A 16,101-nucleotide genomic window follows, 5' to 3' on the forward strand; every position below is an offset into this window, starting at 1 on the left:
TCAAATTTTAATGTTATTTGTATGAAATGAAATCACTTCTTTATTGCTTTTCAAGAAACCACAATCTTTAAAGCGATTAAAAGTAATGACAAAGTACAAGGCGGTTGCAAAATACATGTTTGCCGCAAAATATTCAAACTACCTGATAATGACCGTAAATGTTTTATGAGATTTTTACTGGGGAGTTTTAAAAAACGTAGTAGTAAAAATTTTATAGCAAACTGGAAATTTCAACAAGTAAGAAAATCTCCTTAATATAATATCTGATTCAACGAATGCGCATTTTCCATTTTCAAAAAAAAAAAAAAATCAATTTTCATAAAAATTCAGATTATTGGAAAAAATTCAATTTAAACCGATATCAATTTCTAAAATTTTTAATGAGCATTTAAGAATGGGTTTGTCAAGAATTTTTAACAATATCTAATGAGTAAAATTGAGATATTATGGTTGAAAAGTGACAGTTTTAATTCAACTGATGAGCAACTTGTTCAAAAGTTCAAACTTTGATCCCATCAAAAACTGACAATTTATTTTCTATAAATTTTCGTGGAAAAGATTTTTTAGCCAATGGCATGGACATAAAATTTCCAACTTTTAACTCTTGTTTTGAATATAAAACTTCAAATTTTGTTGATAGCTATAAAAAAAAAACCACTCTGACAAAATCATAATTTTTTTAAATAGTCAGTTTGGCAATAAATTTCATATAAAATGCAATTTTGATGTCGATATTTGAATCCAATTAATCTTTAAATTGCTTGTTAATTTAAAAACAAACTTTTTTAAATTAACAAGCAATTTAAAGATTGAATTTTTTTAATGAAAATTTTGCCCCTTTGACTTCAACTTCAGGCGGCGGGGGGAGGCAAAAATTTCACCTCCAGTTTAGCGGCTGCAGCCAACTGGGAGGCAGAAACCACTGGGGGCGGCCTCAAAATCAACTTGCCTCCAAAATATCTTTTGACAATGATCGTCAATGGTTTTCGGCTCCCGATTGGCTGCAGCCTCCAAAACATTCTGCCTCTATAAAAACGTTCTGGCGGCTGCAGTTAATTAGGAGGCCAAAGCCATTGGAGGCAATCTCCAAATCATCTTGCTTCCAAAAAATGTTCTGACGGCAGCCGCCAGTGACTTCCGCTTTCCGATTGGAGGCAACCTCCAAAACATTCTGCCCCTATGAAAAAGTACTAGCGGCAGCAGCCTATAGGAAGGCAAGAGCCACTGGAGGCGGCTTCCAAATCGTCTTGCCTTCAAAATAACTTATGACAACGGCCGTCATTGGTTTCTGCCTCCTGATTGGCAGCAGCCTCCAAAACATTCTACCTCAATAAAAAAAATCTGGCGGGCACAGCCAATTGGAAGGCAGAAGCCACTGGAGACGGCCTCCAAATCATCTTGCCTCCAAAATATCTTCTAACGGCAACCGTCAATGGCTTCCTGCTCCCGATTGGCGGTGGCCTCCAAAACATTCTGCCTCCAAATAAAGCTTCTGGTTGCGGCTGCCAAATGGGAGGCGGAAACCACTGTAGGCAATTTCCAAATCACCTTGCCTCTAAAGTATCTTCTGGCACCTGCCCCCAGTGGCTTTAGCCTCCCGATTGGCGGTGGCATCCAAAACATTCTGCCTCTAAACCAAAGTTCTAATGGGAGCCCCCAATTGGGAGGTGGAAGCATCTGGAGGTGGAAGCATCTGGAGGTGGAAGCCAGAACATTCTGCAGGCAAAAAAAGTTTTGGGAAGCGGCCGCCAATATCTGCAAAAGAAACGCGGAGGCGAGAAGATTTCTGCCGTTTATCTTCTCTGAAACAGGCTGTTAACTATTTGAATGTTTAATCTTAGCAAAGCTGTATAACTTTTACTAATCCGCTTTTTTTATTTTTAATTGGCCCTCAGTCAAAAAATTTCCGGTGTCGAGGATTTCTATATATATATATATATCAAGGCCTATTAAGAAGGCCTTGATATATATATATATATATATATATATATATATATTTATATATATATATATATATATATATTTATATATATATATATATATATATATATATATATATATATATATATATATATATATATATATATATATACATATATATATATATATACGCACACTTATATTTTTAATAGGAATGAGTTAGAAAAAAAACTTGATTCTTTGGTTTCACTTATGGTTACCAAGTTAAATGTGTTTCCACTTAGCAGGGATGAGCGCACATGGATTAGTAATATTACTCACAGGTTGTCTACTTATCTATATGGAATTAACAAATTTAAAAATGCTTTAACATTGGTACATTTTTCTGTGATTTTATTTGAAGATGAAGATGAGGAATATTTGTTATCATGCTTAAATGAGGTAAGCTGTTAAATAAAAATAACAAATATAAATAAAAATCACAGCTACAAATAAACATTACTTGCTACCTGGTGTGTTATTATTAGAGACAGGACAACTAAGTTCTTTAATTCTATACCGGTATTTCTCTATTATTTTAGCACTTCTCACATTTATTAGAAGAATATTTAAAAGTTCTATATCCTTGAAAATATGTAACACAAATCTTAATTTTGGGCCTCTTGAGATTTTTTTATGAGTAACTGAAAAAATCTTGATCTTTAACCAAAATTGCATGCCTAACAACAGGCATATAATACAATGGACTAAGCTAAAAGGTTTTACTTTTAGAATGTTTTTCAAATTCAATAAAATTAAAGTATAGCCAAGTTTTATTTAGTCTACAAAAAAATCCATTTTGGTTTCAAACCATTTTTGCTTAACTATAAACCAACAGTGCTAAATTGGTTGGGGTAATAATAATAATTTTTAATTCTATACAGTTTTTATTTATTTATTTATTTTTTGCTGAAAAGTTTTTTTTGTATTTTAATTGTTTTAGATCAATTAATCTGATTAAGTTGTCTTTAAAAGTTTAAAATTACATACAATTTGAAAACTTTTAAAAACTTTGGTCACTTGCCTGAAATTTTTCAGATGTCTTGGACTCACATGATGTCAATAACATGAACATAACTAAAGAATAAGAAAATTTTTTAGAAATTTTAATTTTAAATTTCAAAGTGGTAAGAAGATTGAGAGTCTACATCGATGCTTGCTTTTTTAAGATTTTATGGTAATAGCAATACACTCTTCATAAATTTTTTTTCTTGAAATTTTGATCTGTAAGTAAATCTGCAAACATTAAATTTTGAAGTAACTGATCTAAGGAAAGATAAGTACTGATCTAAGGACAGGTTTTAAATTTTGTGGTGGTGGTATAGCAGTAAGTTGCTTGCTTTGTAAGCAAAAAATACCTAATTTCAATCCTCACCATGTTACTGGTTATCTTGGCTAAACTTGTTTCTCCTCTCAGTCACCTTGTTTATCAAGGTTTATCTTTTAGAGGTATAGGATTGTAATTGGCTTATAGTAATAATTTCAGGATAGAAAGACTAGCCTCCTTAAATACAGTGCCCCCCCCCCCTGTCAGCCTTGGGGAGGTGAATACAATAAATAATTTGTTAAAATAAATTGTGAGAGTAGGATGGTGTAATGTGGGTCTAAAGGGTAATGTGGATCTAAGGGGTAATGTTGATTTTCTCTCAACATCTTTTGACATTTTTACCCTCTCCCATTATAGTATTGGGTGGGGCAACGTGGATCTAATCAACATTTAATAGTTTTTCAGAAGAAAGATTTTAGGTAGATATTTTTTTTTCTGTATGTTATAGATGGTTATGTTGTTATAGGTGGTTAAAAAAACTCTCTAAGTTTTAATTATCAGCTTACTAGACTTCTTAAGAATACTAGAATTCTTAAGAATACTAGAATTCTTACGAATACTAGAATTCTTAAGTATACTTTTTATTCAAAATGACGCATACATTTAATGAGAGGTTTTTATCAAAAACTTTAAACTTCAGAAAAAAGTATTAAAAACACGGTTTAACACATAAAAATATTTTATCTGGAAGAAAAATTACCAGATAATAATGAAATAAGCAACGTTTTGGGTGTGGTAATGTGGGTCTATATGTCAATGTGTTTTGGGCTGTTATAAATCTAATGCTTATACAACAATAAATACCTTCAAAATGAAAATTAGTACAATTAGAAGTCTGAATATGTTTTTGGATTCATTTTTCTGTAGTCATGTTGCTATGAATTCCTTTAGATGATCATTAAAGATGTTATGACATCATGTTTTCAATTAAAACTAGCAGATAATGCAGCATATCAATTTTGAAGGATTGCACATTCATTTTTTGTTATAAAACATGTTGCTTTTGTAGGATAATGAATCTCTAATATATAACACAAAAAATTTTGGATAATTTTCAATTAAGCTTTGGTTTTAAATTCTTCCTTAAACGTAGTTTCATCATGCTTTAATTTTTATAAGTACTTTGACTTTTAAATTTGAATATCATATATTTAGTTTGGAGAATTATAATATGGTTTTATCTATATGTTAGGAAAATTGGTTAAAAAAAAAAAAAAAATTAGGGAAAATGAACCACAAAAATGCTCTGCATTTCTTGGAAATTAGCTGACAGAGATAGAAAAAAATATTCATTTTGTATTTCTAATTTAGCGCTTTAAATGAGTAACGTTTTCTTGCGTTTAAAACATCTATTAAAGTACTATTATGTTTAAACTTTGATCAAATGATTTAAATATAATACATACTCAATGACTTCAGTCATATTTTACTATAAGTTGGTATATCTCATTGAAAAAAGATAAAAATGTAACTTAAACCCACATTACCCCTCTAAATGGGTAGTGTAGGTCTATAGAATACAACTCAAATTGTGCTCCTTAGACATCTTAAAAAATTATGTATAAACTTTTTTTGGATGTTTACTAAAAATGATGTCTAAAAAGTTTTCTTCAAAAAAAATAAATTGTTTTGCTATATATAATTTTTGCTAAAAGTTAGAAATTACCCCACCCTACCCTATACATTAAATAGGCTGTTGATGTGCATGAATTTGTTGACACATAATAACTCAAAACATTTAGCTAGATTTAGCTTCTTTAACAATTCTTCAACAAACACGCTTACAATCTAAGTATAGTTACAATAGACTAAAAAAATAAACTAATACCCTTCAGGGGTAGTTATTGACGAATTACAAGGTAGTATTGGGCTCAGTTACCAGTTAGTAATTACCGTTTTACAAAAATGAATTGATATTTTTACCCATTTAGAATCTACCCAAATCTAAAAAAATTGCTCCAGTCCGTCATTTTAAGTATCGTGTGCAGTTTAGATTGCATGCAATTAATTTTTTTACATAAAATGTCACATGCTAGCCTTTTTTTTTCTTCAAAATTTGTTTGTCTCTGTCTTAAATCACTTTTAAAGGATTCAGGTATTGTAACCTGTAACTTTTCAAGTTAAATTATTTTACAGAGAATTAGACTAATAGTTTACATAATTAAAATTTTTAAATTTTATTACTGATTCTGTTAAAAAACGCAGTTTTTTTGTAACTTATGGTTATGGTCTATGATTCATCCATTGTCTTTAAATGCTTCTTTTACAGAGAAAAATGTCACATTACTAGTAGTTTATAATCTTTAGATTTTCTAATGTAAAATGAATTTTCTACATTAAAATGTATTTAAAGTTAATTTTTTTATTGATAAAAAAAAAAATTCAAGTTTTATTTTCTTTAATAAAAAATTTTGCAAAGTATATTTATTTTTTTAGTGTTACAGCAAGCTGAACAATTTGATTGGATGCTATAATAAGTTGAACTTATTTTCAGAATCCTATAAGTATAGCTTAAAACTATTAAATTTGCTTTTAAAAGTAAAAAACATTGAAGAAAAACTGGAGCTAATACAGGTTCAAGTTGAAAATAATGTTAAAATCAAAACTTTGTTGCTTCAACAAAATGAGTGCTCATCTAAAGTTCAAATGTAAGTATATTAACAATAAATGAAAATTAAAGTGATAATAAATTTTTTTGTTTTTTAATTATTATAAATATATCTAAGTATTTATATAGTTTCATTTTACTATAATAATATATATTTTTTGTTAATTTACCTCCTCAAGGCTGAGAAGGCCACTTCAGACAAAGAGGCTACTTATTTGTGGTATAACCCTCTCTCAACTCTATAACTCCGAAACATGAACCTTGATGAACAAGGCGACTGTGCAGAGAAATGAGTTGAGCTATAGCAATATAGATGATATCATTTGTTGTAGTTTTTATTATTTAATTTAGTTAGAAAAGTTTTAATTTATTATTGCTAAAAAAGTTTTGTTTCATATTTTGATTCACTTGTATAAACCTTTTTAAAACCTATACAAACTTTTGTTTTGAAACTTAATTTATATATAAAAAAAAAACAATTCCCACCATACACACCACATGCTATAAATAGCCATGATTCATTACTTTTGAGAAGATTCTTTAAAAGTGAAGTTTGCTCATTTTTGTTGTAGCAAATCAGTAAAAATGCTCACACGCTCTGCTTCGTTGTTGTCAGATCTGTGGGGAACCCATCCATTTAATTCCTGTGGCGGACCTATCCATTAATTTCTGTGGGGAACCCATCCAATTTTGTGTCGCCTTGTAATTCTTGAACCATCTTACAACTTGGCTTTTGCTGGTTGATCTCTCGCTAAAAAATTTGTTTAAATTGCAAAATGACTTGCTGTCATTCAACTTTTCTCAAAGTGGTAGAGCATAATGTGGTGAGTTTGAAATAATTTTTGATATGCATTTTTGTAAATGAAAGAAAGATTTAAAAAAAATAATAATAAACAAAACGGCAATTTTTTCTAGAAAAAAAAGGCCGTTTTGTTTTAGAAAACAAGTTGTTTCTCACAATTCTTACTAATCTATTTATTCTGATACCACTCTAGATACAACTTTATAATAATCTATTTATAATTTTTTACTTATTCTTCCATTATGCCAAGTTAAGTTCAATGGCATTGTAGGTAATAGCCCAAATAATCTTTAATTATGAAATAAAAATATGATATGTAAAAAATTAAAGTAAAAGATAAAAATAGAAAAACAAAATTATTTAGTTAAAATTTTAATAAAACTATTATTAAAAGTTCAATTACAAAATTTATAGGAAAACAATATCATAAGTTACATATCTGTTTCTCTTCGCAATGGCCTTATTTGGAAAGGCTTGTCTATTAAAGTTTGAGAGAGAGAGAGAGTGTTGAGAGAAGATTATAAAAACAATTTTTTTAAAAAGTTGCCTTAAGTATTGTGGCATCTCACCCTTGGGAAAAAAGTTGCCTTGAGTATTGTGGCATCTCAGCCTTGGGAAGTCCAATAAATTTAAAAAATATAGTAATAAATTTAAAAAATATAGTAATAAATTTAAAAAATATAGTAATAAATTTAAAAAATATAGTAATAAATTTAAAAAATATAGTAATAAATTTAAAAAATATAGTAATAAATTTAAAAAATATAGTAATAAATTTAAAAAATATAGTAATAAATTTAAAAAATATAGTAATAAATTTAAAAAATATAGTAATAAATTTAAAAAATATAGTAATAAATTTAAAAAATATAGTAATAAATTTAAAAAATATAGTAATAAATTTAAAAAATATAGTAATAAATTTAAAAAATATAGTAATAAATTTAAAAAATATAGTAATAAATTTAAAAAATATAGTAATAAATTTAAAAAATATAGTAATAAATTTAAAAAATATAGTAATAAATTTAAAAAATATAGTAATAAATTTAAAAAATATAGTAATAAATTTAAAAAATATAGTAATAAATTTAAAAAATATAGTAATAAATTTAAAAAATATAGTAATAAATTTAAAAAATATAGTAATAAATTTAAAAAATATAGTAATAAATTTTTTAATGAAAAAAGTCTTGAAAAATAGTAAAATTAAAACTTTATTGTTTTAAAAAAAAAAATTTTAATTTTAAAGTTTTAAAATATTTTTATGAAACTCAAGGTTGAAAAATAAGCTAATCTAAGGTAAGTTTGCTCTTACAGTTTGTTTCGATAAGGTTGAATTTATTTTGAAATATTGATAAATCATGGTTGCAAACTTTGTGTATTCATAAAAGGATAAAAATCTATAATGTCAAAAATTAAAAGTTAATAAAAATGTATATTTTTAATACTGTGAACCCTAAAACATTTTCCTTGTTTTTTTATTTCTTATTGAGACTGAATAGTTTTTAGCAATAATATTAAATAAGTTTATTAAGATTCTTTCAATCTTATTTATTGATTTAAAAGACTGACAGTAAATTTGTTTAAAAAATTTTCTTTATGATCTTTATGATGTAAGGGGCCATCCATAAAGTATAAACGCAGGTATAGGGGGAGGGAGTTTTTCCCAAAAGCGTATGTGCGTTCGTAAAAAGTAAGTATGCAGTTTGACTATATCTCCTAAACTTGATTTTATTTTTTTTAAAACATTGAATTTCACGTGTGTAACAAATCAGAGTTGTGTTTTTTTTTTCTGACTTCAGTCACAATTTTTTTTAACAATCTCTCTATAAAAAATGAGAAGAGTAAAAAAAAATCAAGTTCATTTAAAAAAAAAATAATGTATATGTACGCGGGAAGGGGAGGGGGTCTTTGAGAGCATACAGGTTCGTACAAAGGGGGAGGGGGTGTCCTAAATCAGTGGTTTTACTGTGTACATACTTTATGGATGCCCCCTAATAGTATCCTACAACAATTGGAACTTATTAAATAAAATAAATGAATTGGTATCTAAATGTAGATATAAAAGCAAATTTCTACTTTTAAAATACAATATGGGTGATTAAGTAGCCATTGTTAATTTTTTCTTTTTTTTTATTGATTTGTTTTGACAACAGCACACTCCACTGTAATATTTTTTTTTTTTTTTTTTGATTTATTTTTAATTGAATACGCTTTCCCTCTTTTTATATTTAAAATTATCTCAGCAGCATCAGTAACAGCTTTGATTTGTATAGAGTGGTTCCCTATAAGATTTGAGTTTTGCAGTTGTTAATTCAAGAACCCATACAGGTAAAAGGACCTCAGAATTTAGTGGGATCTCAGAATGTTAGGTTAGAAATAAATCAACATAGAACTCGATTTTTATAAATGAACTCTGAAAGCGTTGAATGATCTGAATAAAGAATATAATGTCAAGTCATAAATAAAAAAATATTACATGTAATCCTTAAAAAATATTTAAAAAGATAATCTAAATTACAAAGACGTTGAAAAAAGTTTACAAGCTATTAACACATTTTTAAAAATAATTTTGAATATTTTAAGCCCTTCAAAAAATAAGTTTGCAGAACCTTATCAGAAATGTTGCCTTTTGAGGTGCTGCACCTAACGTTTTGAGGTACCAAATCAAAAACTATATAACAAACTTCAGTGATTACTTTTGATAATTTTTTTTTAACAACAAACTTAAAAAAAAAAATTATTAGTTATAGGAATGAAGTCGTCAACGTTATCTTCATCAGACTCAAACTTAAGGTATTTTTTGGGTCCTATTTCTTAAAATGGTTTGATCATATTTGGTTTTAAGCCTGTTACACCTCAACATGATGCTTTACTACATGTAGATTTCAAAACATTATGGCAACACAAGCATTCTCGAAGTTGCTACTCAAACATTCTTTCCATGTGTACATACTTCCTTACATTTATAGCATGCCTTAATTTGCTGTTGTTGCTTGGATTTCCTTTCTTTATTAGCTTTCTCTTTTTTGGATTTGTCTTCCTTGATTGAAGAATCAAGGAAGACAAATTCACTGTCAAATCTTGAAGAGTGCCCATCAGATAGGACAACAACAGGCCATTTTATATTGTTTTTTTCTAAAAAGTGGTCAAACATTTGATATGCACTTAAAAGTGTACTGTGATCCTAACTTCCACTATCAATTTGTGGAGATTATAAGGTTTGGAATTCGCTTAAATTCTTATTTTGGAGCCATGTGGGCACTAATCCCTTTTCCCTTGAATATGATGGGGTACATTGCTACATCTCTTCCAAAGGAAACAAAAGGATGTGTAGTTACGCATTCACTATTTTCCCTTATCATCTTTTGACAACTTTCCCCTCTCCCGGCATACACTTAACCATTTGGAGTACCATCAATTCCATAGTTTATAAACTGGGGGGTTTCATCGTGATTATAAATTCTAGTGGTATCTATATTTTCCTGCCATACACCTGTTTCTAATTGATTTGCATCATTGAAAATACTACATTTTATAAGTTCTTCTGTTAATTTGTTGAGGTGGTTACATGCCATTTCTTTTGTGCAGTTAAGGGCACAATTTATGGATACAGTTCCTTGTCTCTTTTTGGTGATGTACTTTTGATACTTTGTATCCCAACGCTTTCAAAAAGACTTGCTAAGCCTCTTTGTTTGGAGTGGTTGTTGAGCATTTGGTGATAGCTTAGTAATCTGACGTCCATGGAGGTTTCTACAGGCTTGCTTTCTTACTCCCAAAACATTCAAAATTATCTTTGTTGACTCTGACTTGTTTAAACCTTGAAGGCACCTAAATAAATTATTGAAATAACAATACAAGAAACTAAACAGTATAAGTTTAGTTTTCTTAATTAACAATATGAAAATTAGGATTTTATTACAGATTATAACAGTTTATTAAAAAAATGTTTTATTTCTCAACTATGTGTACATATTACCTATTCTTGTTTCTTATGTAAAAGACTAATGATTCTTTTTCATCTTTTGTAAAAATTGAGCAATATTCCTTCTCGTTTCCAGTTACAATGACACCATCAATCCGTTTATTAATTGTTCTAAGATCTTTAATTAGTGAAACTGAATGCAAATAACTTCTTTTTTTTATATATATTAATTAACTTTCATTAACCTAGTGTTTTGAGGTCACTTAACCTAGCATTGTGTGGTGGAAAGCAAATAGTATAAAAGATAAGTGAACCAAATATTAAAAAGTTTATTCAGCATTGAAAATAAATAATATATGCAGAAGTTCATGACTAACTAAGCAATATTGGCAACACTAGTACCTATTATTAAACCTAACATTCTGAGATCCCTTTATCTGTAGTGTGGCAAAATAAACAGTAAAAAGGTCTTTTGAGATTTTGATTGAAGCTGTCTTTTCTTCATCTTATGAATATTTATATAATAAAAGTATATGTAATTTTTTCAAAATTGTTTGTGTAATATTTGGTGACTGTAGGCTAAGTTCTAAAGCTCTTATTATTATTAACTGTAATGACAAAGTAAGGCAATGTTGTAAGCATTTTAAAATTTCCACTTATAAAATACTTCTTTTACATTTGATATAAATTGATCAACATTCAGATATACAGTTCTCATTAGCTTACTTACTATGTGTAATCCAAGACAAGACAAGTTAAGTGTGTTATTTTGTTATTTTATTTTTATTACTCTGTTTTACCATATATGCTATAGCGTCAGAAATAAACAGCAAAAAAAATTTTCATATGTTAATTCACCTCCCCAAGGCCAAGAAGTTATTACAGTCAAGGATGTTACTTTATTTGTGGTTACAACCCTCTCTCAACTCTATAACTTTGAAACACAAACCTTGACAAACAAGGCTGCTGCACGGAGAAACAAGTTGAGTGCTGTTCTACAAGAGACATGATGGGTATTGAACTTGGAATGTATGAAGCAAGTGCTCTACCATTTCATCACTACCACATTTCTAATGGTACTATTGTCAAATATTTTGAGAATCTTTACAGACTCATCAAAAAGCTAAGTAATAGTGTTATCATTAGCTTTTTTAAAGCTCAATAAAATTTTTGTTAGGTGGCTCTTTGCTCTCAATGTAATATTCTATTAATAACATTTGTAATGTTTATCTCAGAGGCATCAGTAGTTTCATCAATTAAAATCCACAAATAACAAATGCTGAGTTTGTTATTTGTGGATTTAGAACATTCTTTTCGAAAATCTCAAATGTCTTGAACTTAAAGTGGATTATTTTGTACTTGATATCAATTGCTTTTCTTATGGCATTCCTAATTATTCCTTATTTTCTTATGGCATTCCTAATTATTCCTTATTTTCTTATGGCATTCCTAATTATTCCTTATTTTCTTATGGCATTCCTAATTATTCCTTATTTTCTTATGGTATTCCTAATTATTCCTTATTTTCTTATGGCATTCCTAATTTTAACAGTTTATTTTAATGCTTTTATGTCTAAACAAATCTTATGAATCAAGTCAAATTTTCATAAATCAAACTTTTTTTATTTTTTTATTGTATTCACCTTCTCAAAGCCAAGGGGGCTACACTGCAGTTGAAGAGGAAACTCATTAATCACTAAAAAAAAAAAAAAATCTAACCAATCAAAGTGCTTAGAGATCATTATTGAATAAAGATGATTTATTACACTGCATTATTAACTTATTAAATATGTCATAACAAAAAGTATATATATACAGCGGTGGCCAAAAATTAAAGACCACTAATTTTTTAGTCGGTTTCTTAATCTTTAAATTAAAATTAAGAAGGTTCTAATTGACATATTAAATTTTTTTTTTTAATATCTTGTTAATTAAAACATACGGATTAAAGTGGTATAATTTTTTTAATCTAATTCTAATTAAATAGCGTTTAACTTATTAAAAAACTGATGAGTACTTATAAATCTTCTTTAAATAAATTGGACAAAATTTAACGACCACTTTCAAATCTTTTTTTTGCACTTATTAAAAATAATAATCCATTATTTTTTTTAACTGTCTTAATTGCTAACTATAAAATAAAATGTCGAAACCTGAATTTCGATATCGAATAAACATTTATTTTTTGAATTGCAATAAGGATATAAAAATATTGCAAAAATGCGTGCAAAGATCGAAGAAAAAGACAGATACGCAGCTCTTGTATTAAAAGAAGAAGGCTATAGCATCAGACAAATAGCAGAAAAGGAAGGTCTCACTCTTGCATTGTTAACATAATTCAACGATACAAAGAGACCCGGTCAATTAATGATCGTCATAGGACTGGACGCAATAAAATTTCAAATGACCGTGATGTTCGCTCGTTAGTGAGATTAATGAAAGAAAACAGACAAGCATCATCTACAGACTTGTCTACGAAATGGACACTGTCAAATGGTCTGAAAGCAAGCCCTAGAACTGTGCAAAGGGTCCTCCACAATTTAAATTGTTTATGGCGTGCTGCTACAAAAAAGCCACGCTTAAATAAAAAACAAAAATTTGCCAGGAAAGAGTGGTGCAAAGTACATAAAAATTGGTCAACAGATCAGTGGAGCCGTGTGGTCTTTAGTGATGAAATGAACGTTGAGGTAGACACAGAAAAGGTCGCGTAATGTTGCGTAGACTTCCAAGCGAACGGTTCGATGAATCATGCATTTTGAAACAAACAAAACAAGGCAGTGGTTCAATAGGCATTTGGGCCTGTATGAGTGCCTGTGGAGTTGGCGTTTTTCATTTATTCGATGGTAGACTCAACAAAGAAAGGTACATCGAAATTTTGGAAAACTCGCTTATTCCTAGCATTGATTTATGGCAGTTGCAAGATGGATTTATTTTCCAGCAAGATAATGCGTTGTGTCATAAAGCGCATGTTGTTAGCGATTGGTTCAATTCTAATAAAATTCAAGTGCTTCCATGGCCTGCCATTAGTCCAGACTTGAATCCAATAGAGAATTTATGGTCGTGGCTTGATCACAAACTTGGTAAAGAACAACTTTACAATTTGGAAGATTTGAAATCTTCTCTCTCATCATTTGAAAAATGTGCCTGATGAAGTAATCAAAACTTTAATGAATTCAATGCCAGAACGAGTACAAGAGTGCTTGAAAACAAATGGAGGAACAACACGTTTCTAAATTATTTTTTTATTGCTTTTTGAAATATTTTTGAAACTGGTCTTAAAATTTTGTCCAATTTTTTTTCCCATTTATATTTTTTACTAGTCAGTTTTTTAATTTTTTAACATTATTTTGTAAACAAAATTATAAATTCTTTTATAATAAATATAAAATACAATAAAAATTCTTTCTAAAAATGTTTTCCTTTTTTTGATACCTTTTTCCAAAATAAAATTATACTAAGGTTAATAAAAATAAATTTTGAAAAAAAAGGAGTGGTCTTTAATTTTTGGCCACCGCTGTAAATGCCCTTAAGAACATTCCTTTAAGCTAAAATTTGCTTTATTAATATAGAAATATAAATATGCAAATTTGCTCTATATGAGTGTTTTTATATATGTACTTAACAGTGAAATATGCATAATTATTTTGTAACAAATAGTTATCAAAACTCCTAGTTTTTAATGTAATGTGCAAATATCTTACTTGCAATAAGTTTTACTGGAAAAAAATATTTTTTTGTCTGTTTTTGGTTGCCTTTGTTAATAATACAAAGTAATTTCATTATTATAAAAGTAATGTGATGAATGTAGGTGCTTGTATGAAGAATTATGTGGAAGTCATGAACAAAAAGATTTTTGGATTGAAGTTTTTTCAATGGAATTTAAAGCGTTAAGAAGATTTGGGTAAGTATTTTATAAAAAGTTTTTTAAGTTACTATTTTTTTTAAGTATTTTTTACTTTTATTGGTTCCCTTCCCCAAGAGGTGAGGGACATATTAAGCAGGCTACTTATTTTTTAACCCTCTTATTTATTATAACCCTTTCTCAACCTTATGATTCCAAAATGTAAAACTTGAAGCACAAGAAGGTATTGTACCACTTCATCATTACCACTTTGCTTAGTTTACACTATTTTTATGCTCAATTATTTTATTGACTAAATTATTTATCAAATGAATTTTTATAGATAGGCACAATGGAGCATACAGGCTGACTGAATTTTATTTATATGTGTGTAATAACTATCCAATATATATATACTTAGAATTTTATATATTTACTTAGGATTAATCTACTGGATACATTTACTAAAGATACATCTACTAAGAATACATCTACTAAGGATAGATTTACTAAGGATAGATTTAATAAGGATACATTTACTAAGGATACATTTACTAAGAGTGTATTTACTAAGAATACATCTGCTAAGAATACATTTACTAAGGATAAATTTACTAAGGATAAGTTTACTAAGGATAAATTTACCAAGGATACATTTATTAAGGATAAATTTACTAAGGATACATATACTTATTATTTTGGTTAGCATGATTTTTTAACTTAACAAGTTAAAAGTACTAAAAATAAATTAAAACTTTAATTGTGAAGTAATCTTTTAACATGTAAACAACAAAAGAATATATGATTTGATTGCATTCATTTTTCTGCTACAGTTCAAATATAATTTGTTATCTGAAGAGGAAATGATTTTTTGCTTATTTTACAACCAGCTAATGTAACTATTCAGAATCATCCAAATGTTTATTGAGAAACAGCCATGACCAAATCTAGGCATAAAGTTGAGTAGTGTTTTAAATGCACCTAAAAAGACACTTGCGAAACCAGTTGCTATTGAGTCTATCTTGTAAATAAATTAATGATATCTATAGCCTCAAACATTCAGTCTCTTAAAAGTTATTCATTTATAAAAAGTGCATTCATTATGCAGTTATTAATTGTTTATTTAGTTTTGTTAAGTTTTGAGTTCAAGTTGCAAAATAATTTTTATTTATATAATCTTTCTAAAGAACTATTCTTTTTTTTTTGTTGTTGTTGCTTTTTCCTAATTTAGGTGGATATTCTCTTTCTATTATTTTTTGTCAATATTTAACAATAGTTTACAGCCACAGCTTATAATTAGGGTTGGCATTTGACAATGCTGATGTTTTTTTAAATGTATAAGTTTAATTTTGTTGTTCAAAAAAAAAAATTTTCTCTAAAAATAGGGGTGATAGATTAAAAAGGGTGGTTAATCGATTAATTTTCAAAAAATTAATGATTAATTATTTAAAAATAAATTTTTGCAATTTAAAAAAAGTAGATGCTACTTCTTCAGCTTTACTTTTTTTTTCTTTCATATTAAAAGTAGATTTTTTATCAGACTCTGATGCTGCTTCCATGTAGAAATAAATGTATGTAAACTTTTAAAGCTGTTTTTGCAATTTTTATTCTGGTATTTTAAAATAATATTTGGTAA

At 28.0% G+C, this 16,101-nt stretch overlaps 1 protein-coding gene across 3 annotated transcripts in view; it reads left to right on the forward strand.

The window, feature by feature from the left end:
• Window positions 1-16,101, forward strand: part of LOC101239166 (uncharacterized) — a 111,808-nt gene that overhangs the window by 20,568 nt on the left and 75,139 nt on the right. For all 3 annotated transcript variants that reach the window (XM_065810029.1, XM_065810028.1, XM_065810030.1), the window contains 3 exons: window positions 2,133-2,361; window positions 5,723-5,934; window positions 14,433-14,525. In XM_065810029.1, the coding sequence (XP_065666101.1) occupies window positions 2,133-2,361; window positions 5,723-5,934; window positions 14,433-14,525 (534 nt within the window). The remainder of the gene's footprint in view (window positions 1-2,132; window positions 2,362-5,722; window positions 5,935-14,432; window positions 14,526-16,101) is intronic.

The sequence above is a fragment of the Hydra vulgaris genome, chromosome 11, assembly GCF_038396675.1.
Source record: "Hydra vulgaris chromosome 11, alternate assembly HydraT2T_AEP".
NCBI lineage: Eukaryota > Metazoa > Cnidaria > Hydrozoa > Anthoathecata > Hydridae > Hydra > Hydra vulgaris.